This window comes from Hippichthys cyanospilos, chromosome 9 (assembly GCF_059441005.1).
Source record: "Hippichthys cyanospilos isolate Australia breed blue-spotted pipefish chromosome 9, RoL_Hcya_1.0, whole genome shotgun sequence".
Classification (NCBI taxonomy): Eukaryota; Metazoa; Chordata; class Actinopteri; order Syngnathiformes; family Syngnathidae; genus Hippichthys; species Hippichthys cyanospilos.
Genome location: NC_142377.1, coordinates 19756526 through 19783388, shown reverse-complemented (window position 1 = coordinate 19783388; position 26863 = coordinate 19756526). Strand labels below are relative to the sequence as shown.

The window sequence follows — 26863 nt, the reverse complement described above, 5'->3', positions numbered from 1 at the left end:
TGTATTTACAAAAATTCATAACCCTGAATGAATGAAAACTAAAATTCAAAAAACACATCATATACCCCATACATATACATTTTATTGATGAAAATGAAATTAAATAAAAAGTATAAAAGGAAAAACAATAATAAAAATAGAATCATGATTACAAAATGCAAATGAAATAATCCTAAACAAACCCTCAACTTTGAACTAATAAAAATGAAATTGAAAGAACACAATCATATAAAATTCACACACACGCACACACACACACACATAAACACATATACACATATATATATATATATATATATATATATATATATATATATATATATATATATATATATATATATATATATATATATATATATATATATATATATATATGATTGATGCAATATAAAAATGAAACAAAAATAATATGACATAAACAAGTTCGGATTCTATAAATAAACAAAAGTCGTAAACTGACTTGACCCTAACTAGGATAGGTGGTAGAAAATGGATGCAACATAATATAATGTTGTTTGGCTGATGGAATCTTTTCAAATGTAATTATTTCAATGAAATGTAAAACATAACATTTCACATATAAAACCATAAAAACAATAACAAACAAAAAATAATGAAACTTCATTCAACCAAGTCATTTTGTCTGCACCTGTGCTCCACGTCACCAAATGGGATAAGCAATAGAATTAAAATAACATGAAATCAAAGAATAATCATTTTGAAAAAGTCCTGATCCGACCTCCCCCTCAACAGTATAAGCGGTAGAAAACGGAAGGATGGAAAAAGTGTAACCTGACAACGACAAAACGCCGATACGAAGCAAAAATGAGAGCCGGCGGCGCGCACTGACCATTGTGAGTTCGGCCTCCAGCTCCTTGATCCTGTTCTCCTTCATGTCCAGCTGAGCGCGTAGGATGTTGGCCTGCTCCGTGGCCTCTTTGGTCTGTCGCCTCAGGTCCCACTTCTCCCTCTCCAGCACGTCCTTCTCCTTGGCCAGCACTTTCACTGCATCCTCGCTCTCCTGGAAGAACAAACGCAGCGGACGCCGCCTTTGAAGCGCGGATGGCGGCGAGCGGCCGGCCGGGCCCGCCGCTTTTACCGAGCGAGCCGGTTCAACTGGCACGAAGATCACAGCTGCTGAATAGAATACCATGAAAGTACGCAAAGCTATGTCTCCTTGAAATAAACAATACGCAACCGTGATTCTGTGAACATTTCAATACCATTTACCTTGATCAGATTATATTTCATTATACTCACTTCTTGCATATGTTTAACGCTCATTTGAAAAATGTACCCCCAAACTTTCATCATACATTCTCCACCACCATACAAAACATTTTTCATCGCTATATGTTCTTTTATGCCACTAAATTCCTTTTGACATCATTCCATATTAGAGATGAGACAAGACAAAAATCCCACGAGAAGACATCTCTCAGCAGTCCATGAGATTTTTGCTGAATTTGTTTTACAAAATAATGGTTACTGAGCAGACTGCAAATAAATGGACAATCTAGTGTGCAAATATGAAGTGCTTTTTCCAGTCGTGTGAATTTAGCAAAGCATTACCTTTTGGTGCTTGTCGTAGTTGCGAATGAATTCTCGAAGCTGGTCATCTCGAGTCTCCAGTGTCGTGTAAAGCTGCTGCATCTGAATCACCAAGTCGCCCTTCTCTCCTTTTAGACGTTTGCGGTCGGCTTTCATGGCTGCAATGCAACATTAAAGGCACATCCGATCTTTTTTTTTTTCTGCCATTTTCACATTTAGTGTTTGTTAGGTGAGCTGTAGATTATTCCAGCTAAAGAAGCTAAATACTCCTTTGACTTCTTTTCAGCCAATAGCAGGGCACAAATAGACAAGCAAACATGTACGCAGATGCTTATGTTTGCACCCTGACCACTTTGGGTTTAACTCGGGCAAGTTCAGAAGAAAACCACAAGAGGGCGCTGTGAATAAACTGCTGAAGGCTAAAGTTGTAACTGGAAAGTCAACGTGTGATAACATTCAGTAAATGAGCAATCGGACATCGAATTACTTCTCCTCGTGCTTTTCTTCACCGCACGTGTCGCACACTCACGCCTGGGCGCCAGCCGGGATTCCTGCTGTCAGCGTTAGCATCTCATTCATAGTTCACTCTTTGCATTCCAAAACTGTTTAGTAATTGTTACACAACACACCTGACGGCTCATCGTCAAGTGACGTAAATAAACACCGTTCTCTAACTAAATCGAAGCACTGCTAAAAGTGGGGAGCAGCTGCCGTGTTATATAATGTCTCATCTGAGAAAATAATGCATGATAATTAGTGCATCATACCAGTCTGCATCAATATTGAATTCAGATTTCAAAGCAAGGTCTCCATGTCAAACAACAAGTGTATTAATCGAAGGTAAAAATAACAAAACAGGTAACAGGTTTTATTTTACAATTCCAACATCCACGCGCTATTGAAATGACAAGGAAAATGCAAATAGAAACGAAGAGGAATATTGGAATTATTGCATGGAATCATCTTGAGTTATCTTGAATGTAGCCTCCCACTTTGTGTGGTTTGTTGAGTCAAAACTACAACGTGTTTAAGTGCGCGTTTGATGAACCAAACAATTGTACAAGAAATTAACAAAAGAATTAGACTCATCTTGAATATTACCTACTATGTATCTCACTCATCACAAAATAGATAAAGAGAGGTGCCTTGCCCTGAGATTTCAGTGTATGTTCCATGACCATAATTGCAATTTAAAACAACCATACTGTATTTTGCCCTTTGAAATGAAATAAATGCAAATTCAATTAAAATTTTGTTAAAATGTTTGAATAAAAAGATTTAAACAAAAATTCTATAGGGGTTTACTTTATAAAGGTTTAGCTTCATAACAACTGAATTGAATGTTAAAAAAAATAATAATTAAAAGGCTAATATATTGTCATGCTTCAATTCAATTATTCAGCTACTAGCCACTAGCCACTAGCTAGCCACTTTGGCTACTGTGAATACGGTCATATATTTGGACAGACAATTGTTTTTTTATGCATACACATTGTCACTATTCTTTGTGAATTATTAAGCTGCAATGTTATTATTGGTATAATTTTTTTACCGATGATAAAGAATATACAGTATGCCGAGTATTGTGCTACTTATGTCTACTTTTAGTTTGTGTTCAAAGATCAGTTGCTTAACAGGTTCCAAAACTGCAGCTATCAATGCTAATTGTTAGCATTTAAATGCCATTCACCAACATATAGAAGAAAACACATCCACAGTCAATGGGTGCTCAGCCAGAACGTGTCCTAACATTAGTGTGATCACTCCTGTTCCGGATAATCATCAAATAGCAAAACGCAAACACGCAAATAGAAAGTTCTGACCTTGTAAGGCCTCCTTGGCACGGTCCAGCTCGTGCTCCTTGTCGCCCAGCTGCACGTGGAGCTCGGCAGCAGAAAGCAGGCCTGCGGTTCCTCCCCCCTGTGACTCCTCTTGCAGGTCTTTGCCCAGCATTTCCTTCATTTGCCGTAGTAGGTGCACCTCCTCCTGAAGCTGGGCCACCTCCTCGTGCAGCAGCACTGTGGACACACAAGACCATTTTTGGAACTTTCTTTTTTAATATTTGAATCCATACTATGTGGAGCAAAAAAAAAAAAAAAAGAAAGTGGTCGACCCTGGAATTTTTTGACCATTTTTTGCAACATATTTCTGCGAGCAATCCTTTTCAAGGATGCTGGACATAAAAACGATGAAAAGGAACTGACTTGAGTGGAACTTTGAAAGTGAAGCTACGTACTGTATATCTGAAGGGGTCTCTCAAAGGCAACAGCAGAAGACACACTGATTTGCAGCTATGTCATTTAAGTTCACACACTGATGGTTTTCTTCAAGCCTGGCTCATTTTGTGCACCAGTGGAAAAAAAAAACATACACCTATGTCTTGAAAAATAATCACATTTTATTTTTCACTAAAGTAAGGTTTGGTGAATGCATTTGTGAACGGTGGAGTTCAGTACATCCAACAGGATTAAGAACTACTGGTCAAGATATTACAGGATGGAAGAGCTGATTCTGGAAGGGACTGCATGTAAATGAGTGCTAATTTACAAGGATGTGTATTGATATAATCGGAACGTGTTTTTTTTTTTTTTTTTTTGTGGCTGATTTAGGACCAATATTCAATATCAACGTTGGATGAATGCACCCGGATTCCAACAGACTTATTCAAGCGTTGTTTAGCCTTGACTAGGATCTGCGCTTGCCCATTGTGGCTTTTGATTTTCAAATATGAATGACCTGTCGAAGGAAGTGAAATATTTTTGTAGATCCACCCATTAAAGTATTGTTAATTTGTTACAAATTACAAATATTTTGTGTGTGCCTCTTTTCTGTACTATGCGCTTCGAAATAATGAGCTCTTCTTCCAGTCTGACGGTAGGAAAACACCCTCCCAGCCCTCAGGAAAAAAACAGTCAAGCAAACAGGAATGACAGGACATAGGACCTGGTGGTCACGTTTGACAAGACATGAAAAAAAGAAAACTTGATGTCAATAAAGTATGCCAGCCATCTATTCATTCGACCACAAAAATGGGTCGCTTCGCTCTAGGAAATCCAAAGTTCCCTCACAAGCACTTAAACTATTAAACTGTAGGAATGGTGGTGCTTTAATGATATACAGCAAAGTAGGCTCTTTTTGCCAGTGCAGCTGCAGAGGCTCTCAAAGACAAGTAAAACATCTCAAATGGTTTGAGAATACTTGATGAGAAACCGCACACGCGAAAAAGTTCAAGCAGGAAGTCAGTGTTTAAATTAGACCACATAGGTCTCCAGACGCAGGAGTCCCATGCAGTCCTGCAGGCTAAATCCACTTCATGATCTGTTTACCGACAGGATGGCCTTTATTTGCTGAGAGGAGTCCAGCTGCTTCCTTAAATGTGTGTGTGTGTGTGTGTGTGTGTGCAGCTTTACATTCAAACAAAGATGTTTAAATGTGAGCGGAGAAAATGAAACAGAATACCATTGAAATATACCGGTATATGACATGACTGAATAAAATAAAAATGAAAGAAATGAATAAAAGACCTGTATCTACCCCCACAGGAAAGTGGATTACAATAGAAATGTTACAAAATCTATAATATTACAAACTGTTGTGCCATGAGAACCGACAAACACGTTTTTTTGGCAATGCACAGTTGTTCAGTTGGGTTTTTGGTTTTACCAGACCGACGAAACGTTTTTGACCAACCCCTTAATTAAAAGCACCGGTTTGGCAGACAGTTCACAAATCTTAAAAAAAAAAAATCCACTACCTTAACTCTTTCAGTGCCATGGATGAGAATTCTCATCTTTTAAAATAGTAACAACAATAATAAATAAACAAACTTTCATCAAATACGTTTTGATGGTGGGTAGTTGACACCCTTGACTAATGCTTATCCAATATAAGCCAATTGAGCACTGCTGAATATACTAACCCTCTAAAGGTTTGCTTTTCCCATAACGCTCGGCACTCGAAGAGCTAATGCAAACACATATTGGAAAACACCATTGAATAGAATTGGCGTTATAAAACTTTAAGCAACGCAAATTTGAACACATCCAATGGAGTAATAGCGGTAGACAGATAAATAACATTACTTACAGGCATATTTTCTTTATCTGCTGCGAAGAATAATTACTTTTATAGTAGTTTGCTGTGTTTGGGCCACCTTCATGCATGTCTGTACTATACTACCCTCAAGTCGCCAAGGCCCACAAACCAGAAGAATTAGCACAAAAGCCCATTGATTATTGATGGACTATTTACTCACAAAAAAAAAATTTTGTATTTTGAGGCAAATTTTGCAAATATGCTCAGTGGACAGCAAATTGGAATAAGTTGAGCTTTAAAGCCTTCATACAGGATACACTGCAGCCTCTCCTTCAAAGAGTAATTCAAACGGAGCGAAGCCATTTAAACACACTGTTATCAAGTGAGCTCTCATGCGTCTGATCGCGCATCAGGGTGTTAAGCTCCTCCTACCGCAGAACACAAGGCAGCTCTGCTTCCCTTTATTCGTTTGCCCGTCCGTTCAATTAACCTATCAGCCCGGCTTCTTATTAAAGTGTCCATCAAATCACCACTGGCCAGAAACGACTCATCCACTGCCTTGCTTTGTGATAAGACCACACACACACACACAAAATACACGCGCACACGCACGCATAAAATGAAAATGGGCAAGTGGCTTCATGAAAAGTCAAGAGCACCGTTTTTATTCCCAGGAAGACTAATTGTGCTGCTGTGCAGGCAGAGTGACCCAACTATTGAAGCACTTGATCAAATTAAATTTCATGGAAATATATGTAGGCTTATGCTATGTGATTGAATTTGACAGTTATGCCAACATGTTTGAATGAATGGAAATCAGCTTTAAACTAAAAATAGGACATATCAAATATTTGAGTCACATTTGGGGATTTAAAAAAAAAAAAAAAACCTATTTGTGTCCCCGCATAAATCATGTTCAATGCATTTTAAAGGTCATTATCTATACATTTATAGTTTTATTTTGCTGTCTAATCAAAGATGAATAAATGATAAAGATTAATAACCAAACCAATTAATAAACCGGTAACTAATGGAATTGCAAAATTAATTTGATGAATTATATTGGTACATTTCTGTGATCCTCCCTTAAATTACGCTGATAATCTTTAATCACATTCACAGTCAATGACAGCAACAAATGACAAAAATCCCGTTAAAGTGGGCATTTGTTCCGAATGTCGTATAACGGACCAAAAACAGCAGTCAAAACATTATCAGTTATTGTTTGTATATTTTCAGTATTTCAATTTGAAGTAATGTCCTGTTTTTAAAAAAAAGATGGACACTCACAAAGACGTTCCGAATTATGAAGCAATTTTTGTTTGTAGGGTTAGACTGAACAAGGGGCGTATCGACGCATTTGAATCATTCTATCCATACAAAGCCAAAGTGAGGGCAACATAAATAGATTTGTGGGCACTGTTGTATCGTTTCATTTTGATGCTGGGGTCTAAAATATCTGACAGCCTCCCGTGGATTTTATTGGACAACGGAAGCAGCTTCGGCTGACAGTGATCATTGCACTGCAGGACCTTGTAGGAAAGGAGGGCCGCCCGGGCAGGTTTAACGGCTTCAGCCTGCCGCAAACAAACGTGTGCGCGTTCAAAGCGAGGGCAGCGATAACGGCTGCCATTCCTTTGCAGAAAAACAAAACGAAACAAAAAGAACTTGATAGGGTTTCATCCCGTGCGAGCGCCTACTGAGCGTCTTTGCGAGTGCGCGGGGCATCAAGAAAAACAGAAATATCATTTTGCTGTGAATTAAACGTCAAAGCGGTTATAATCGCTAGGATTAGTCTTCTTTTGTTAGTTGCGACGATGATCTGGAAAGACAACCTGAGGGAGCTTTTTGCTAGCTTTTTGCTAGACTTTATGCGTGAACATCAATCTATTGCGCATTCTTCCCGTAAATTACAAGGCGGTTAAAAATAACTCATCGTAATCCGCCGACATACGGACGGCGACGCCCACTACAGCGTCAAATCCAAACTGCAACAAGCAGCAATAAGCCAAATGTTCCGCTTGGGCGCAGAACGTTGAAAAGAACAAATGCCGCAATTAGCTGATAAGAGCAGGCGCTTCATCAAACAAACGGGAGAATGTCTTGAAATTGCAACGATAAGAGGAAGCATCACAAGGATGGAGCGGAGCAACAGACTGCTCTAATCCTAGTCTGCGGAAATGTTACATAAAGTACGTGGATACTGAATTTTACCCTTAACGATTATCCTGTGCTGTGGCATGCAAAAGTCCTCCCCTCCTTGTGTTTTGGCCAGCCAATCGCAGAGCACAAGGAGATGAGCAACCAATCACACCTAAGAACATTTTAGAGTGCTCAATGTGGAAGAGAAAAGCTATGCAGGCACAGGGAGAACATGCAAACCCTACACAGGAATGTTAGAGCCGGAAGCAGACTAGTGATAAGCTAACCGGCTAGCCACTGTGCTGATGTGAGGTAAAAAAATGCTGTACTGCTAATCACGCCAGATAGTTTTTTTTTGTTTTGTTTTTTCACCACCAAAGGTTAAATATTGCTAAATATCTCTAAAAAGATTTTCAGCGATTATCTTGTGTTTTGAGGGTGTGTTCGGACTGATTTTTACACATTCATCTGCTTGGAAAGGCAGCTGGCTGGCTGTATAAATATTTATGATCAAATTCATTTAAGAATTCCCCCCAATATGAGTCAGCTAAGGCCCGATTATTAGATGTTTTTACAAAAGATGATCTGGAACTTGAAGTTCTTATTGCATAGGGTGTTTTAAGAATGTTTTTTCTGCCGCTAACTATTAAAAAGGTTTAATTTGGATACACACCTAAAGGTCAGATTTGAGCATGTTAAAGTCCCCCCTTAAATCAGCACTTGCCATTGTAGAATCCAAACATCTTAATGTCATAATGTACCATGCAAGAACATTGTGTACTAAAATTTTGTGTGCGGTATCTCAAATTTTATAAAATGGTTAAAATGTTATGAATCGGCATAATGTGTGCACCGGTGTGTGCAGCAAACTATTTCTGCAGTCCATTACGATAAGATCGCCGGTCCGGTGAGCTTTGCCCTTCATCTAATTAGAGTGTCAAGATCAGACTCATGGACCCTTAATGAAACACATCGTCCGGGTAACAGACGAGCCGCGCCTGATTGGAGCCTGCGTGTACCGGAATAACTCAGGAGAGTTTGGTTCAGGTCTGGTCAAGAACACTTGAACATATTCAAAATTGGGATACTTTTTTTTTTTTTTTTTTACATTTTCATCCATCATCTATTGCGCTCGCTATGGATGAGAAGCTTGGGATACTCAGGACTGGTCACCGGACACTTCATTAGGCACAACTATAAACAACCATACCAATAAAGGTAATCCGATCAGCATGACAAGGAAACAAATAATTCGAAGCAGCTCCCAGCTTTATGCGGTGAAACAACAGGCACGTTGTTAGACAAAAAACAGAATGAGAAATCGTCAATCAAAATTCAGCTTCGTCCATCCGGAGCTTATTTACAGTGTACAGTATCTACGGGGGAACGCAAATGAATTGCCAGGGGCTTTGCGTCCCAAGCAAGCTGAGCGCCAGGATGCCAAGCGCGGGTAGTTGTAATTGATTTGCACGTTTATCACGGGAACGCCGGGCTTGCGTCCAAGGACGTCTTCGCCGGGGCTGACGACAACGCGCGCTGTTCAGTCATATCTCAAGCCGCTGTCAAGACAGGAGCGGCGCGCCCACCGTTATGGTGAGGCATATCAGTGTACAAGGGGAATTTCAATAGAAAACAATTTAGTGGATTTATGTGGATGAATAATACATTGGCCATGTCTGATAACGCGTTTCGCTTTCTTGCCCTGCCCACCCGCCTTCAGTTGTCGGTCATTTGAGCAGTCAGTCTTTATTGTCGCTCGAATGTTGGATTGAGACGAGCTCGGAGCGGAGTGGGACTCCGTTTCAGTCCTGGTGTTTCATGTTGGCGAGTTTGACAGAAATAACTGGTATATAAAAGATCAGGCAAACCCATGAGATGTATATAATATTGGTTCTTTGGTTCTGTGATTCTTGGGTGTCTAGATGTTGCATTAGCTCGCCCGTGCGATCTCTAAAAAGTCAAAAAAGCGGGCTGAGCAAGCGGAGAAATTTACATGGCGAGAAGGTTAATCTCTAGACGTCACTCGGGTTACCAAAAGCACTTTATGCGCTGATTTTGAAGCCAACTCGTGGGTTGAAATAGCATGCCCTGGCAATCCACTGGGAATTTTCCCAGCGCTCCAGATGGGCCAAAACACTGAACCTACTTCCTTATTTTGGCATTATATAAAATCAAATGAACTTCCTTGGGTGGTTTTTACTCTGAACTTTTTTTTCTTCACCAATAGGGTGATAAACAATCTCCTAGGGCCAATCAATACTAATGTGTACCTTTTTTTTTTTTAAAACAGAGTTGAAGCTTCTTTTTTCTAGACAAATGTTTTCCTTACCTTGCTGAGATTCAGCTGTCACTCCAGCCTTCATCAGAGCTGTCACCACTTCCTTGTATAACGTGTAATAAAAAACACTGAGTAAAGAGTTGGTAACTTTCAGAATTAATGTTAGGGTAGGGCTGGGCGGTGTTTGAAGTTGAGCAGTTCCGATTCTGAGAGGGAAAAAAAACAAAACGTATAAGACTGGGATGAATCATATGAACCCCCCTGTTGAATTGGCGATAGCTCTGGTGAAGACTGGACGAAAATTATTAGTGTAGTAAGAAAATCCTGAAAAAAACCCCAAAACAAACCCTCACTTCAACATAAATACGTAGTAAGTAGCAACATACATACATACAGTACATACATACACTGACAACTCATTTACCTTCTAATGTACTCACAGCATCAGGCATTGCATTCAAGCAATAAACAAACACAGATGCATACATACAAAAAACTGGCTTCCTATTGGGAAATTACTTGGAATGGTTTATATCCAGACTGTGTTTACAAGTGAGGACATATGGTTGCTTTTTAATGGCTAAATCTGAAGCTGTTGCGTAAAAGCGCACAGCAAAGTTTGGCAGTGGAGTTAGCCGCGCTTCTCTGAGCTGATTGGCAAATCGTTAGTCTGAGCCTCAGCGCTCATCGCATTGATCAGGCTTCATCTGGAAAGAGCTGTTTCCTGTCACGATGCCAGGCGACGGCATGCAGATGATGCACGGATTCCAGACACCAAGCTCATCTACAAAGAGCTCCATGGTGACACATGAGGAAAAGATACAAAAACACCAGTCTTCAAAAGACTGGGAAGTTTGTCAGTTGAGCAAAGACCACCACAGAGGCCCAACAATTCCGACGTGCGGGGTAAGATCATTTCATTCCTGTCCTGCAGTTGCAGTGCATTCCATATGTCAGAAACCAACCGAGTATTTGCCATAAACTAAGAAGTCTAGCTGGCAAACTTACAAACAGCTGAACTAACAGACTAACTAGTACCAGTGTATCAACATAGTATGTAAACCCTAACAACCAATACATCAGTTACTAACTAATTAGTAGAGCGGGTGACAAACTAACTAGCATGCCTACAACCCCCAATTTAACTTGCTAAATTGTATTTCAATAAAGCAAGTAACAGTCATACTAATTAGCTAAGAAACTGTCAAACAAATTGGCCACTCACTCACTCACTCACTCACTCACTCACTCACTCACTCACTCACTCACTCACTCACTCACTCACTCACTCACTCACTCACTCACTCACCCTTTATAAAAACAAATCGGCAAAGTACATGTAGATTAAGATACAATTTAATAAATAAAGATAAACATCCATTTCATGACAAGCTTGACCAAAATACTATGTACACACCTACCAAATGGCATGTCCAAATGGCGTGTTTATTCGTGTAGTTAAAGAGAAGTCAATTTTTAATACTGGCAAGCAGTGCAGGATTATTATGCGTACAGAGAATTAATATGACTATGACAGAGATAAGCTCTGCGGAGACTGATAAAAGCCCCATATACAATACATGGCTTTAAATATTAACTAAAGAGTCGTCCAAACAGCACAATGAGCACAGTGATCAGCACACTTGGTAAGCCAGTGAGGGACATGGTCAAGGTTATTTGGATGTGCTTTGAATGTGAGGATTTCAACACGGTGGTTAATACGTATTCATTACTATGCAAAACAGGAGTTCTTGAATATTCTCACAGACAGATAATAAATGATTAATAGGAGCAAAAAGTTGAAACTAAACAAAATGTGGCGCTACATGTTGAGCCTCCGTTGACGTGACTTTCACAAGCATACCGTGAGTGTGATGATACAATCTGCTTTTTTTGTTTTGCTTTTTGTGCAATCTGTCCTACTGATAATCATCAGGATTTTGGTTGCAATTGGAAATCAACAGCAGCAAAAACATGAAACGCACCGACGGAATTGACATTTTGTCACTTATTTAACAAAAAATATTCAACTACAAAATATTAAAATACGTCGATAACTGATCATATCGAATTTTTCATTAGAGCAGTCAAGTGACTTTAACTACACAGTTACTAACAACTAAATAGGCAGCAAGCATACATACACGTACAAGTTGATTGCTAAAGGATTAGTTTAGTTTGCAGCAGCTACTATGAAGCGAGAAAGTTTCTTTAATGCACTGCACTACTGTAAGTAACACATTCTACTCATTGACGGATGCCGGCATGGCTGGGAGGTCAATGTTTGCTCTGTATTTCAAAACATGGTTTCATGAACTGAAACATACTGTTCACAATCGTGCTCAACGCATTCATTGTACAGGCCTAACGTAAAAAAGCCACGTTTACAATTAAGTATTAAGAGATTATTCTGTTTGTTTGCTTTTTAAATATGATTTGAAAGAATAAATCGCTTGCACATAGTTGAGTAAAGCATTCTGGAGTTGATGGCACTCAGGTAACCAATGGGCACATCGTGGAGAGACACTTAGATGGGAAATCTTAGATTAAGCTCAGCAAAACTGCATTTTACTCGGATTGAAGACTTGGTCAAATGTGAATTTTGGTTCTATGTAGCCATCTCTGTATTTTTTTTTCTTTTTAAATTACTACAGAGGTTGAAGTGCCGTAAGTGATGACGTAAGTGATGATGACGTTGCCACTAGCATTTGTCTGATGGACCGATGGATTAAAGATTACAGTGTGGGTAAACTAACTAACTAACTAACTAACTAACTAACTAACTAACTACTAGCATGCTTGCAGTTCACTTACTAGTGAATTAATCAATTACCTTTTCACCTAAAAACTAAACCACATTAACTAACTGGCTAGCATGTAATCCAACTAAAAACAACCAACAAGCTAACGCAACATGAGCTCTTTGCCACCCACTTGTGCAGATGTGCCTAATGAGGTTTTCAGGGGAACTTGCGTCTGGAGAAATGAATCTGAACTAAACATCCCAACATATATGCACAATAGGCACTGTGCATTTGCGTATGGAGTATTAATTCCTAGCACGTGATCCAACTCAAACTATGAGAGCGTGCTTATGCCTGCTCTTATCCACATATCCACATACCACCACTCTCATGCGCGCTGTGCTTACATTCTATTGTGCCAGATGTACAGATAAACACGTTGTACATTGGCACTATCTAGGTCGGGGCATAATGTCAACAGGGAGCTAGTGAGGTTTGGATTGCCCAAAACCAATCTCTGACATTCATATTCAAAGCCTCAGGATGACATCAAGAATGCATGGAAAGAGAAAGTTGCGGAATATATGCTAAAATATAACATAAGCATATGCATTTTGTAGAAATGGTTTTGCTAGTCACGGAATGAATAAACTTGGATGTCAAGGCACTACTGTAATGAAAAATTATTGTTAAAAAATGTTACATTCGTAAAAATATAAAATACAGATAATTATAAAAACATTCATCCTACGAAATAAAAAAAACCCTAAATGTATATAAAAGGTTTACTTAAACATAACAGTAATAATTCCTGAACATTTTTGCATTTTTCTGTGATGGTTGTAAAATATTTCAAATTTTGTTTGGGAAATAAAATACAGATATTCTAAAATAAAAATATTTTTACAATACTAAGTCATTCTAATTAAAGTTCACTACTATTTTTTTTCAACATTGACTATCTATTTAGGGTTAGAAAAATAGTAGTAAATGGTACTTCACTTCAATAGTGCTTTTGAACTTATGGGGCTCTAAAAACGCTTCTGTTGCAAAATGATCAATCTACCACTTAGCCAATCTGCCTCCACCTTATAACATTGTTTTTCAATAAAAATAATTTATCTCCAGATCGTTCAGTTTGAATCCATTTGTTTTTTTTTCTTCTTCAGCCTCAAATAAATCAACACATACATCCAGCACATATTAGTCATTGTACGGTGATGTTCATGTAAGTAAGACATTGTAATGATCATGTCATTGTGAAGGTTACGCCCATTTCAAGGATAGCGACTTCATCCACACATGCTATCTTGCTACGAAATGAAAGTAGTGCAATACTTACACCTTCAATGGAATAACAACACGCCGTGACCACTACTGAGACTGCAGTGTGCCCACAATGACAGCGGGAACTTGAACCCACCTCACTCTCGGCTCACACGCACGCATGCACGCACACACTACAAAGGTTGGACCTTGTGTACGTGCGCTTCACTCACCGGCCTTCCCGTCCTCCCCGTCAGACCTCATGGCCTCGTTGGCCCTTGCTCGGCTCGGCTCCACTGTCAGGCCCGGCAGTGTGAGCTCTCATAGCAAGCGGGAGCAAACGCCAAACGCGCAAGCAACATACGCCACCCGTGCGAGAGCGCTCGACCGCCCCGGCCCCGCCCCAGAACAGGCCTGGTAAGCGGGAAGCGCTCCCTTGAGAGCGTCTTTCTTGTTCTACGTCTCTTTGGAGAGACACACCCAGGCAAGTGGCGCTCCCCCTTCTTGTGGGCGTAAATGAAGAAGAAGGGGGAGGGGAGGCAGGGGAGGAAAAACTGCACCTGAAGAGTCAGGTGACAACGAGCCAGGTGTGTCGGGGGCACACTGACCCCACCTGATGGACAAGAACTAGAACAGCATTATGTCAAATCCGAGTTTTTTGTGAGGCCCTTCGCAAATCCAAATCAATGCGACCGCCGTCTGAGGGCCATCGTGCATGCGTATAATGGCGTTTATATAAAATACAGGTTAGTCTGAAACAGAAAAAAAAAGACCGGAAGTGCATCAAAGTGCATGAAATTAAAAAAACAAATGTCAATCCATATTTGAACTAAGAGAAAATTACCTTACACTGAAAAAAATACGACAATAATTCTAAGTGTAAATTGATTTGGAACATTAACACAGGAGTGCATCCATCCATCCATTTTCTATAGCCGCTTAACCCCACCGGGGTAGCAGGCTTGCTGGCACCTATCTCAGCTGGCTACGGGCAGTAGGCGGGGGACACCCTGAACTGGTTGGCAGCCAATCCCAGGGCACACAGAGACGAACGACCAATCGCGCGCCCGATCACACCTAAGGACAATTTAGTATGTTCAATTCACCTGCCATGCATGTTTTTGGGACCTGGTGCTGCGGATTTGCAATTACACTTCAAATGGCCGGAATCAAATGCACTCACATCACCACCTCACTATTTCAGGTCAGATTTTTTTTTTTTTTCAGTTTTCACCTGCTGCATGCGCCTCCAAATTAATGATGCGCTAAATTAATTACAATATAGGCCATTTTATTTTATATTACGACAATCACCCTTCCTATTTTATTTGTACTTTTCTTGATTTATTACCCCGGTATTGCCTCGCGCGTCCCGCCCCACTATTTGAGAAACACTGCATTAAGCAGATCTATCAATTGAGAAATGCATCCAGGAGTTCTGCAATGTCTAACTTGCACACAAGTAAGTAATCGAAATAAGAGGCATGAAAATAGTGTTTCTGACAGAAATGTATTTACTACGACTGCCATTTTTGAGATTTATTGTGCAGATTTCAAAATCAAAATGCAGGACCGCATTGTGAAAACTAATCATATTAGTAATGCCTTCAATATACTACATCCATCCATTTTCTGAATTGCTTATCCTCAACATTAATATGCTTTTATCTTCAGAGCCACTCCTCCTGGCTGACATAAATAACAATCATTTCCTGTTAAGCTGTTTGAGTAGCTTTATTTTAAATAATTCTCTCTCCAGCCAGGCATGTATTAAATTGCTAGCAAGAGGTGAGCGTGGATTGCGTGAATATTTCATGAGCTATTTTTGACTCAGAAGTTTAAAAAACAAGTACTAAAACCTAATTTGACCTTAAGTTAAGGTTAAGGTGTTCATCAGTTAGCGCTTTCAAATGTTTACTTTATTTTAGGATAGACTAGTGTTTTTTTGTTTTTTTACGCAAGTGACCATTCTAACCTGACCTTCTCATTATTAGTCCAATATTTACACACGCTCGAGGCAACGCTTGGTGCGGCGTCCATGTTGTTAATCCCAAAACACACAATTAGCACAGGACAGACTTCAAGCTAAAACTATTTTTGCAGACACATTTACAGTAGAGTGGAGCCACGCCATATGGAATTAATCCGTTCCGGAGTTGGGATCGTAAGGCCGAATTGTCATTTACCTTTTTACCTTTGGAGTGACGTGATTTGAGCTAGTTCCGGCCATAAACCCTAGGGAGGGTAGCCTAGCCTAGCCTTATTTGTATTTCTTGATTATCTCCAGCTTTCTTTACGTACGAATCATCCTCTTACTTCTCCCTTTACCATCACTATCAATCTTGGGACCCATGGCTAACCAATTCAAGTTTGAATTAAGCACTAAAATGCACAATAAATACGATATTGTAAGCACTCACACGGGACCAAGTCTTTAGCATAACGGCATCATAGTGACACCGTGTTGCAGACCAATAGCAGACCAGCATCTTAGTGACGTATGCAGTGACGCAAGAAGTGAGGTATGAGCGTGGTGCGACTAACAGCTGTTGAACATTACTGTGCCAAGATGGCGATAGTGCAGCATCGGTAGCACAATATTTAGCACAGTAACGCCCACTTGATTGCTATGTTGAAACTTTTTTTCTTCTTTCTGACGAGTTTTGCCGCAAAGCGAGGGACACGCAATGTAAGAAAAGAAGAATAATGTGCTGTAGAAGAAAACATTGGCTCTGTCACATCCCAGGAAAGTGAAACTTCTCAGAGGGGCTCTATTCTCGGATCCGCTGTAAAGTGCACAACAAGCTCACCTCCAACCCCTCGTGCGAACATGTAAACAAGCTAAATGCCGGCAGTTAACACCCGGCGATCGAAAGCCTTACCGAATTAGTGTAGCGAGTAGTGTTTCACGTTCGGTGTGAACGTAGTAATATCCACGCACACTGACCACCAAGTTTGAATTTTGTAATTGTTGTTGATGCCGTAAAGTGAGAAAAATGCCGCAAAGAGGGGACGAAAAAATGTAGTATTCCACTTTGTAACGTGAAAAAAATGTAAGCCATGGACGTCGTAACCCTGGGGTCCACTGTATTAGGTGACTAGTCAACTAGTCCAGTGGTCCTCAACTACCAATCTGTAGCACAGGCTATTTTGGTACCGGGCCGCACAAATAGATTAGATTCCGATCGGAAATATACAATATGTAACACCTTCCATCCGACTGGTTGCCAGGGCAGCGGAGAAAGTGCATTACCATGAAAAGGTCCTTGGAGGAAATAAAGTGGAGGACCGGTGGACTAGTCGATTCAACCCACAGTGTAATTATGATCATACATCTTTGTATGGTCTGTGGTGTTTTGTGGCGATCCAACTATTTCTATACAAGTACTTAAAAAATCCATTTCCAACAGTATGTCTCTCGAAGACTTTTTAACACTTACTAAAAATTGCTGCGATAACTCCATCCCGAATCTATTAAAACCTGATAGAATTTCTTTAGTTTTAATAGCTACACCTGTCAAAAGGAGAAGAAGTGGACTTCCTCCCCTAGCATTCAATCTCATATCCACTCCTTGCTTTCATTCTGGCACTTCTTCAGCTGCAACCTTTCACATCCACTGTCTCGCTGTCTTTTTCCCCCTCAGCATAAAACCCTGCCCCGGCGTACCATTCACTGGTCGTGCTCGTTTTCAAAAGCCTGCAGAAGTCGTCAAAAAGAACACTCTTCGTTTAACTGTCAGTCTGTGTTATTAACGGGGCGCTGGGAGTGTAGCTCGAGAGCTGCAGCAGAGACAAACTGAAATATTAGTTATAGTCGGGCAGACTGCAGGCCCCACTTTTGATGGAGGAAAATAAAAGCACTGTTGAGGCAGATTTCGTTAGGCTCTCATGCTCCCCCTGCAGCAGGGAAATGGAATTCCAGATGCAAACAGGAAAAGCGCTGGAGTCACAAAGGTAAACAGAGGAAATGAATGGATGGATGGAAAATGGATTGAAGGATGCTGCACCACGTCAATGGGTAATGCAGGGTTGCCATGGCAATGGCAGGGGATGCTAATTATTTTATTGCAAGCCAGCCTAGCATTAACATGAATTTAAAGCTGTTATTTGAGTCATATAATTACATATTGTTGCTTCATTTCGTGAGAAAAACAACTGCAATTAGGTCAAAAAAAGTGCCATTAGCGCAGAGGCTAGTGCTAACGCAACACGAGAGGTTCTGGCTTATCCGCCACCATTACAAAACACTAAAGAAGATCATGCAATATTTTAATGGCTGTGACAGGTTTATTACAAGCTAACCTGATATTAATTTGAAGCTGTTGTTCACTTTATGTAGTCCCATCTTTAACAAAAAATAAAAGACGAGATTGTGCTTGCTTTTCACTGGACAGAGAGATTAAACTGCATAGATTAAAACAGGGCCAAGTCCCAACAGTGTCATTTAGGGCTATATAAATAAAATTTGATTGATTGATTGATTGATGAGCACCGAGGCTAGTGCTAACAGAATACAAGCAGTGTCCTGACTAGTCCACCAACATTACAAATCACTAAGGTAGAACAAGCAGGGTTTCCATGGTAACGACAGATGGATTATAAGGCATCAGTAGTTTAATTGGACTTTTGTATTGTATTCTGTACAAACACCGTGGACATCTTGGAAATGCAGGATGACACATTGAGGAATTCAAAGCTGTAGAAAGCCAGTTTCCTCACGAACTAAAACGTTTTCCACAAATATATGGAATATTATAATATGCTATTATTATTATTATCATTTAGGTTGAAGTTCTTCTTACAAACGTCAAGATTCAATTAAAGCCATATTCAGTAAATCACAGTAATAAACCTGTTTTAGTAAAATTCCACATTTATTTCCTATTTCCACTCTTCTTTTTGTAATATTATAATAGTAGTAATAGCAGTAGTAAGAAAATGTATAAACAAATATATTTATAAAGGCTAACTGAATATAATTTCTCAGTGCCAGGGACATATGTTCACATTTTTTAAGAGTCCGGACATTAAATCCCAGATACTTAAGCATTAAATCAATACAAAATATAATTGAGAAGCACTGCCTTTTGGGTGACTTTTTCAAGTAGTATACTTTAGCATTATAAAACATTATAGCACCGCATTAGTGTCTTATCCATAATAACGTAGCCAGAATCACAAGGTGTTAAAAAAAATACAAAGGATTTATGGATGTGAAATCAATAGCACTTCATGACACTTTCTCTTTGCAGAGAATACAGTATATATTGTAATGACAGGCTGTCCGGCGTGATTATCACACAGCCTTTGGTGGGAGAGAAAAAAAAAAAAATCTTATTTCTGAATGTGAAGAAAATAAGCAGTCTCAGTGACGCAACTTGAGCGCAATGACTTCTTTTCAAAGCGGAAAGGCTTTTCTCAAACGACACACTACAACATCCAAAGCCTGCAGTGTTGTGTAAGGTGGACAGCACACCTTTGCTCCCTGAATTAACCTCCCTCCTGTCTCCTTTAACTACCCTGATAAATCCCCGCACACATGGTCGCCAAGGCAACACCTCTCTGGCTCAATTTCGATACCGGAGGCGAATGTGTACCTTTGCCCAGCGAGCAGTCAGGAGAGCCGAAGTCCATCAGACTGGAAATTTCTGCCGGGTAGCACATGTCTGTCACCGCCGTCTTCTGTCTGTGGTGCACCGATGGATCTGCGAAGAAGTAAAAATCAATGCGGCAACGAGCTGGAAATTAAACTCGTCGAATTTTAAAGGGGAATACAAACAGACCAGAATCCGAGCCCAAATAAAAACATGGCCTCCAAAATGGTGTTTTCGATGAAATGGTTATAATGGCAATGTGACTTTTACACCAAAATATCACAAAAACATTAGTGCAGTTTTCCCCCGCCTACTTGTGAATTAAAACCCATAAAACCTCACCTAGTCACTGTTTTTGTGCGCATTCTGAATTACCCAGGAATGCCAAATGATGACACCCAGTCGAATAGAAGAGTGGGTGAAGAAGGTTCGTATAGTTATGACTGAATCCGTTGAAATGTATGGTGGCCTTAAATAATCACAAATACACAAAATATTGATCATTTTGAAATCGCACGCCAGTAAAAAATTGTTTTTCAATTATTTTTACATTCGTTTTAAAGGAGTCGTCTCGGTGTTGTTAAAAGTAAAGACATCGTGAAAGAAACATGATGATAAACAACAAAATAATGTTGTTGGCTGGATCTCCTCAAGTCAAGTGAAATCAATACAATACAATACAATACAATACAATACAATGTAACTTTATTCATCCCCTAAGTTCAAATCAAGTCTCGTCAAGTTCAGTCAAGTCAAAATCGGCTCCCTCGCGTTAAACTAGTCTATTGACAAAGATAGTTTTTTACTATTCGAGGTAATTGGGATCGAATGCAGCCACGGATGCCATTCCAATAATTGTTGCACCCGTAAAAAAAAACGTTAGAAAAGAAACATTACTGTACATGCATTAAATCGAACAAATGAATGAAAATGGATTTTTGTAAGTGTCTTGTATATAGTTAGTTGAGTCTCTCGAGTGTCTGCCAACACATTCGGTATGGCAGCCATTTAACAACCAATCAGAAATGATTGATAAAAAAAAAAAAAAAACAGGTCTGTGAGTCAGTCCTGTGAAATAAACAAAAAAACAAATAGTGAGATACTTACAGTTTTGCTTGTGGAAATAGTTGAGGGAATATTAGCCCAAATACATTTTTAATTTTCAGAAAATTCCTTTCTAATTTAAAAAAAAAAAAACAGTCACGATTCTGGCACCACAAATTCATGAGGTTAAGGCAATAAAACTACTACTGAGGAATTCTATCCAACGTGACAGTTTGACTCTTACGTCTCTCCAGCTTTTAACTCAGACAGTAAATCTCCTTTATGAACAACAAAGGGACAGAATCGGACTATCGCACCAGTCAGTAAAACAATCAAATAACAAGTTCTCCGCCACTGTGAAATAACCGCAAACTTGACAGAAGACTTTTTCACACTCTGACCGAGTGATTTTCTTACGTCCCCCCAGGGGACACGTGGAAAGCGAAGCGGCTCGCCGCATTTCTCTTTCCAGCAGGCAAACAAGACGCCTAAATCAAAGCAGCACAGACATTTTTACTCGCTTGCAGCCCAACAACTTTTTATCTATACGAGATTATCAACGTGTCCTTGCGATCAATCAATACTCCAGACGAGTGAAGTCGGGAAAGATTCGGCAAGGCCGTTGGAAAGCCGCGCGAGCCCCTCCCCGCCCCAGTCATTTACTCCCCCGTGGAGACAAAAAGCCCCTTCGGGGACACACCCATTACACGGCGAAGGAGGAAGATGAGGGAGATGATGCTCCCGCTCGGAACTAATGGTTTGAAAACCTCCACGGAGCGGGAGGAGGATGCTGGAAGTCTTTTTACTTGTTCATTAGTGTAGCGTACATTTCCACGCCTCATTGACTTCAAGTCCTTGTGAAGTTTCTTCCATTTTACATGAGCTGTTTGTGTACAATGCAAACAGCAGACTTGTAACACTAAACTGCTCCTGTTGTTGGAATATCTCCAAAGTAGGCCACTTTTTATTTTTAACTGGATCCAATTCTTTTTGCTCAAAATAAGTAACGGGTGTATTATTTGGGTGTGTTATTCGGGCACCAAAAGGCAAAGCCGGTCATTGGGCAATCCTCACCCATCTCGATTTGCTGAGCTAGAGTACATCGCGCTCCTTCAAATCTTCTTGAACATTTTTATCCAGAGCTTTTTTAATTCATTGATTTACATTTGCTGATGTTTATATATTTATTTTGGCATTCATTTTCATATTCATGACTCTATCTCTTCTTATTGATTTAAATGTTTTTTAATTGTGTATTTAATTTTAAATACATGTATTCATTCATTTAATTATGTACTGTATGTGTAGATAGATAGATAGATAGATAGATAGATAGATAGATAGATAGATAGATAGATAGATAGATAGATAGATAGATAGATAGATAGATAGATTTAACAGCCTGTTAATGCTCGATCTTGATGGATGGATGGATGGATGGATGGATGGATGGATGGATGGAGATAGATAGATAGATAGATAGATAGATAGATAGATAGATAGATAGATAGATAGATAGATAGATAGATAGATAGATAGATAGATAGATAGATAGATAGATAGATAGATAGATAGAAAGCAAGACATATTTTTGCTTTCAACATTCTATTTATTTATTTGGGATGTTTTGGTCCTCGGTAAATCAGCTGACCTCTCTTTCACAACCTTCATTATTCATCATAGTCAACACTAATCCAAAATGACCTGTTCCTTGAGTGTTTGGGTGATATTTCACTGCCATTGCTATATTTTAATTTCTACAAACAATAAAATCATGTCAAAAGAGCAAGTGCAGATTCCCAACGCACGCACTGTTTGCACAACAGCTGTAAATGTGAGGCCAAACACATGCAAAAGTGCAATGGTAGACGAGCACACACTTAGACGCTTGCACACACATAAGCATATTCCAGCTCATCTGCTTAATACTGCGGGTCACAGCTGGTACTGGCGGTCCTGGCAGGAGCCCATATGAGCCTTCCTGGACCACAACAGCAAGATGAAGTTGGGTTAAAAAAAAAAAAAAAAGGAAAGTGGAGGGGGGGTAGATTAAGGAAAGGAAATCTGCCCCTGGAAGGACTCCAGTAGAAAAATCTCCTGCACTGTGTTTTGTGCCAAAAGCTGCTGACGGTAAAAATAAATAAGTCAAATAAAGGCAGCAAAAATGGTAGCAGCTGCTCTGTTTTTGGTTCACCACATAACCAGTTCTTTTAGCATCAATAGACCGGGGTTGAAGAAGTGCTGCCCTTTAACATTAGGAAAAGAGTGAACAAACTCAAAAATGCGTTCAATGAAAATACAATGGGGAAAAGGAAAACCAACACAAAGCCTTTCAAAAGCTGCACAAAATCTTTGCTGGTCTTTTAACAGAAGTGATGTCTTTTTTTTGCTTATCCAGTTTGAAAGGAAATTCTTCTGGGAATGGCAACAATAGCTTGAAAGATATTTTTTTCAGAATTGTTTGATGCCCAACAGCCACCTGTTATGAAATGAGCTTCCTGTGCACTAAAATATTTGTGATAGCGACAGTTTGACCTAGGAACAGACTAAATCACTTAGCATTGTCCCTTATGGGGTAAATCTAGCAATTGAGCTTACATTGTTCCACATTCTTCAGTATCCAAGAAAGATCAAACAAGTGCGAGGAGTTAAAGGGAATAACTAGCGGAAGACAATAATGAAAAATTGAAGGGCTCCAGTGTGAAAATCCTCATCAAGCTGCATAAAACAGAGAAACACTAAAACTTCCGTCGAGCTCTCCTTTCTCTGCCGCTTTTATGCTCTGATAGCAGTACACTGTGAAGCGTAGTCAAGGAATGTGTGTATCAATAATAGAACTAAAACTTGATTGTTAGCAGCTCTGGATGAGATAACTAAAGATAGAAAAGATGGGGAACCCGCACACTTTCTATTCAAACTGAATGTGCTATGGCTTTTTTTAGAGAGAGATTGAATAACTGTAGTATTGATAAGAAGCAACATGTTCCTTGAAGGCAAATGGCAAAAAGGCTCTTACGAGTGGCAAAGTAACAGAAAAGTTACAAACCCAAGTACAAAAGCTCAATACAGTAGTCTGTTATTGTTTCTACTCAACAATTATTCAACTGACTTACTAATTATCGTGATCATTATCATGACTTTTTCTTGTCTTTCCAATGACGTAGGCTGCATTGTTTTAGCACATTTGAGCTTTATTTTGCAACCTCATTAATGAGTGGCATTGACCACTTACAACAATTACATTCCAAACACCATCTATTTTTAACACAGCTCTGAATTTTAACTGTATAAAAACACCACTGTGAAAAAGTCATTTCTGCAGATTGATTTGTTATTTTGCTTTCAAAAAGCGACTGATTTTTAAAAGGATTTCGAGCTAATTTAATATCACTACATTCATATTTATATTTCTAAAATGCATTTTTGAGCAAAAAATGAAGAAATCGTCGAGTCAAGTAAGTCATATTTAGCGATAAATAATATTTTTATTGGTAGGGCATTTTGTTTTCATGAAACTGAAAGGCTCTCAAAAACGCGTGTATGAAATCACCTTCTTCATTCACTTATCACATTTCCCATTTTTCCATTTTTTCTACTCTAATTTCAACTTTTTGGTTGGTCTGAAATGAAAGTCAAGACCTTGATGTTTTTATATAAATCCAAAAATTGACATTTCTGTCCAATATATGCATTTTTTTGGGGATGGACAGACACTCATGAATGTCTGTCCATCAATTTGGTATAGCGGCTGTCCTCATTAGAAGAATGGGTGAGATAGAACTAGCAGATTTTGTGTATATCAGGGATGTGTGAGTGCACAGTAGCCCGCTCTTACACTCTGGGTAACCCTTAATTCGTTTTTGGGGCGGAGGGTTTACTGTAGCAAAGCGGGACTGTGAGGCATTCGTGCTAATCACTGGGCCACACCGTGCTGCCGCTACACGAGTGTGCCAAATAAAAAATGAACCTCGGAAGAATTGCATCTATTGCTCCGCAAGATGAAGTGTCCATTGTGGAGATTGCCGCTTGGATGCGACGTTCGAAAATGTGTTGCCACAAATAACGTGGCGAGAGTGACCTTGTGAGCCACGCCATGACTTGCATTCGCAGGCGGGGCGGCAGGAAGCGCTAAATCTTGAAGGTCATTGCTGTCCTGCTGACTCAGCGCTTCACTCTGCAATGTCTCAGCAGGAGCTGGAGATCATCACTTACTCCTCTTCAGGACCGGTGACTTGTAGTGTAGCGGAAAAACACTTTACAATATAGCGTCGCCTCTAATGCGTTCCGAGGCTTTGTGAGAAATTGTAAATTAGCGAGCGGTGTTTTATACACTCCATAAAGACGCCAGGCTGCCGCTGCTGCTACTCGTCTTCATACATTGTACAAATACTGCAGCTGTTGTTAAAGCCTTCATGGATTTTCAATGCTGCTGTTTGTTTGAAGAAAAATCAGGCCCGAAGAGTCTCAAAATCTTCAGCCGTAGGAGAACATGGTTGTTATTTTGGGGCTTATATTCATTAGCGCGTCGGCCTTATAGTCAGCTCAGGACTTCTTTTTCAAAAGGTTATTTGTAGAATCTTAAATCATCAATAAGTGTAAATGTCAATACAGGTATGTCGAGTATGCCCCTGTGTCCAGATGCTCCCTGTGATCGGCTGGCGGTCAGGGTCCACTCCTCTTCTTGACCAAACCCACCTCCAATAAAGCTCTCTCGAACTGCATTTGTTTGCATTGTGTGAACCAGGAGACAGCTTGCCATATTTGGTGCTGGTTGCCATCGACCAATCAGCAAGTAGCCTGGTGGGGCCAACACTTCTTGGGTCAAATGAATAAACAAAAGAAGCTTTTTTGGGTGTTGGTTGTTCACTTGACTCAACTCCTTGGATTCAATAAATAACCCTAAAAAAGTTGGGTCAAATTGACCTGACAGCCCTTTTTGAACCCAGAATTGAGTTGGTTTTTGACCCAGTTGTTTTAATAGTGTGCACAATTAAGAGTGTTCAGTGAACTTGGATGGTTTTGGAATGCAGAAAGATGTTCGAACATCCAAGAGGGACTGGGCAAAATCTGGAATCCAGGACCACTTGACTATGCATGCTAAAGATTGTTGGGTCAACTGTAATCGAAATTGGGTTGACCCGAGGGAATGACCCTAGGGAAAAGACTTTTTTTTTTTTTTTTTTGGTCATGTGAAATGTACAGTAATTTGTCATGTGAAATGTAATTGCAACATCTTTCTTTCATCTTTTTTTTTTAACTTTCCGACACTGATGCTTTTGGTTCGTTTTTCTGTTTTAGACTAAGCCGTAACCCACATAAATGCTGTAAAAATAATTGACAATTGTTGAAAGTTGATTTAGATAGCTTTTTTCTTTTGTTAATATTAAAAAGGATACAGGTTTAGGTATACTGTACTTACAAAATATAGATAATAATCTTATTTATAGTCGAGTGTCGAGTGGGGGGGGCGAGCGCGAAAGGTTTTCTCTTTCTTCGGGGAGGCTTTGCGAAATATAATTGAGCACTGGGTTGAGTGAATACCTTAAAAAAATGGGTTGTTCCATCTCTTGACCCAATTTGGGCTCTATTTGACTATTTTCTGAGCGTGAGGCAGACAAGCCAACCACGAACCCACCATGTTGTCCACAATGGCGAATTATCAATGTTTTCTCTTATCATATTCAAAATATGGAAATACGTGTGAAATGATGCTTGGCTTCCATAAAACAAAGCCATTTGCAGCTAGGGCACGATGAAAAACTTTGTTCATCATTTCCACCACCGATCACAGCGTGTTGATAACGGGCATCATTATTCATTTCCATCATAACATCATCAGCCCGCATTCATAGTGACAAAGCCAGCGAGTTGTCAACGCAGACAGTACACTGGGACTCCAACGGGAGGTGGCCACCATCCAAAAATCTTCTCCACCTGTCACACACACAATAGTTCACCGACTTTAGCGCATCACCGAGTGATTGATACGGTCTCATTAGCTGAAGGGGTACTGAGTGTATGTCAGTGCATTCCCTCCTCAGCGGCCTTCCTTCCTTCCCCTTCGCATCACCCTTCATCAATCAGCTCTTCTCCGAGGATTAAAGCCCCCAAATCCCTCAACTCATCTAGCGCGTCCCCCTCTTTGGGATTTGCTCCTTCTTTCGCTGGTGACTATTAAGATTCCCCTCCAGTCCCCAATGCTCTAACTC

The 26863-nt window shown here is 39.8% G+C and overlaps 1 protein-coding gene across 2 annotated transcripts in view; it reads right to left on the bottom strand.

Annotated features, from left to right (window-relative positions):
• Positions 1-26863, bottom strand: part of kaznb (kazrin, periplakin interacting protein b) — an 85472-nt gene that overhangs the window by 3959 nt on the left and 54650 nt on the right. For both annotated transcript variants that reach the window (XM_088424289.1, XM_088424290.1), the window contains exons 5-8: positions 19614-19721; positions 3375-3569; positions 1573-1709; positions 851-1021 (exon numbers count right to left, since the gene is read on the bottom strand). In XM_088424289.1, the coding sequence (XP_088280415.1) occupies positions 851-1021; positions 1573-1709; positions 3375-3569; positions 19614-19721 (611 nt within the window). The remainder of the gene's footprint in view (positions 1-850; positions 1022-1572; positions 1710-3374; positions 3570-19613; positions 19722-26863) is intronic.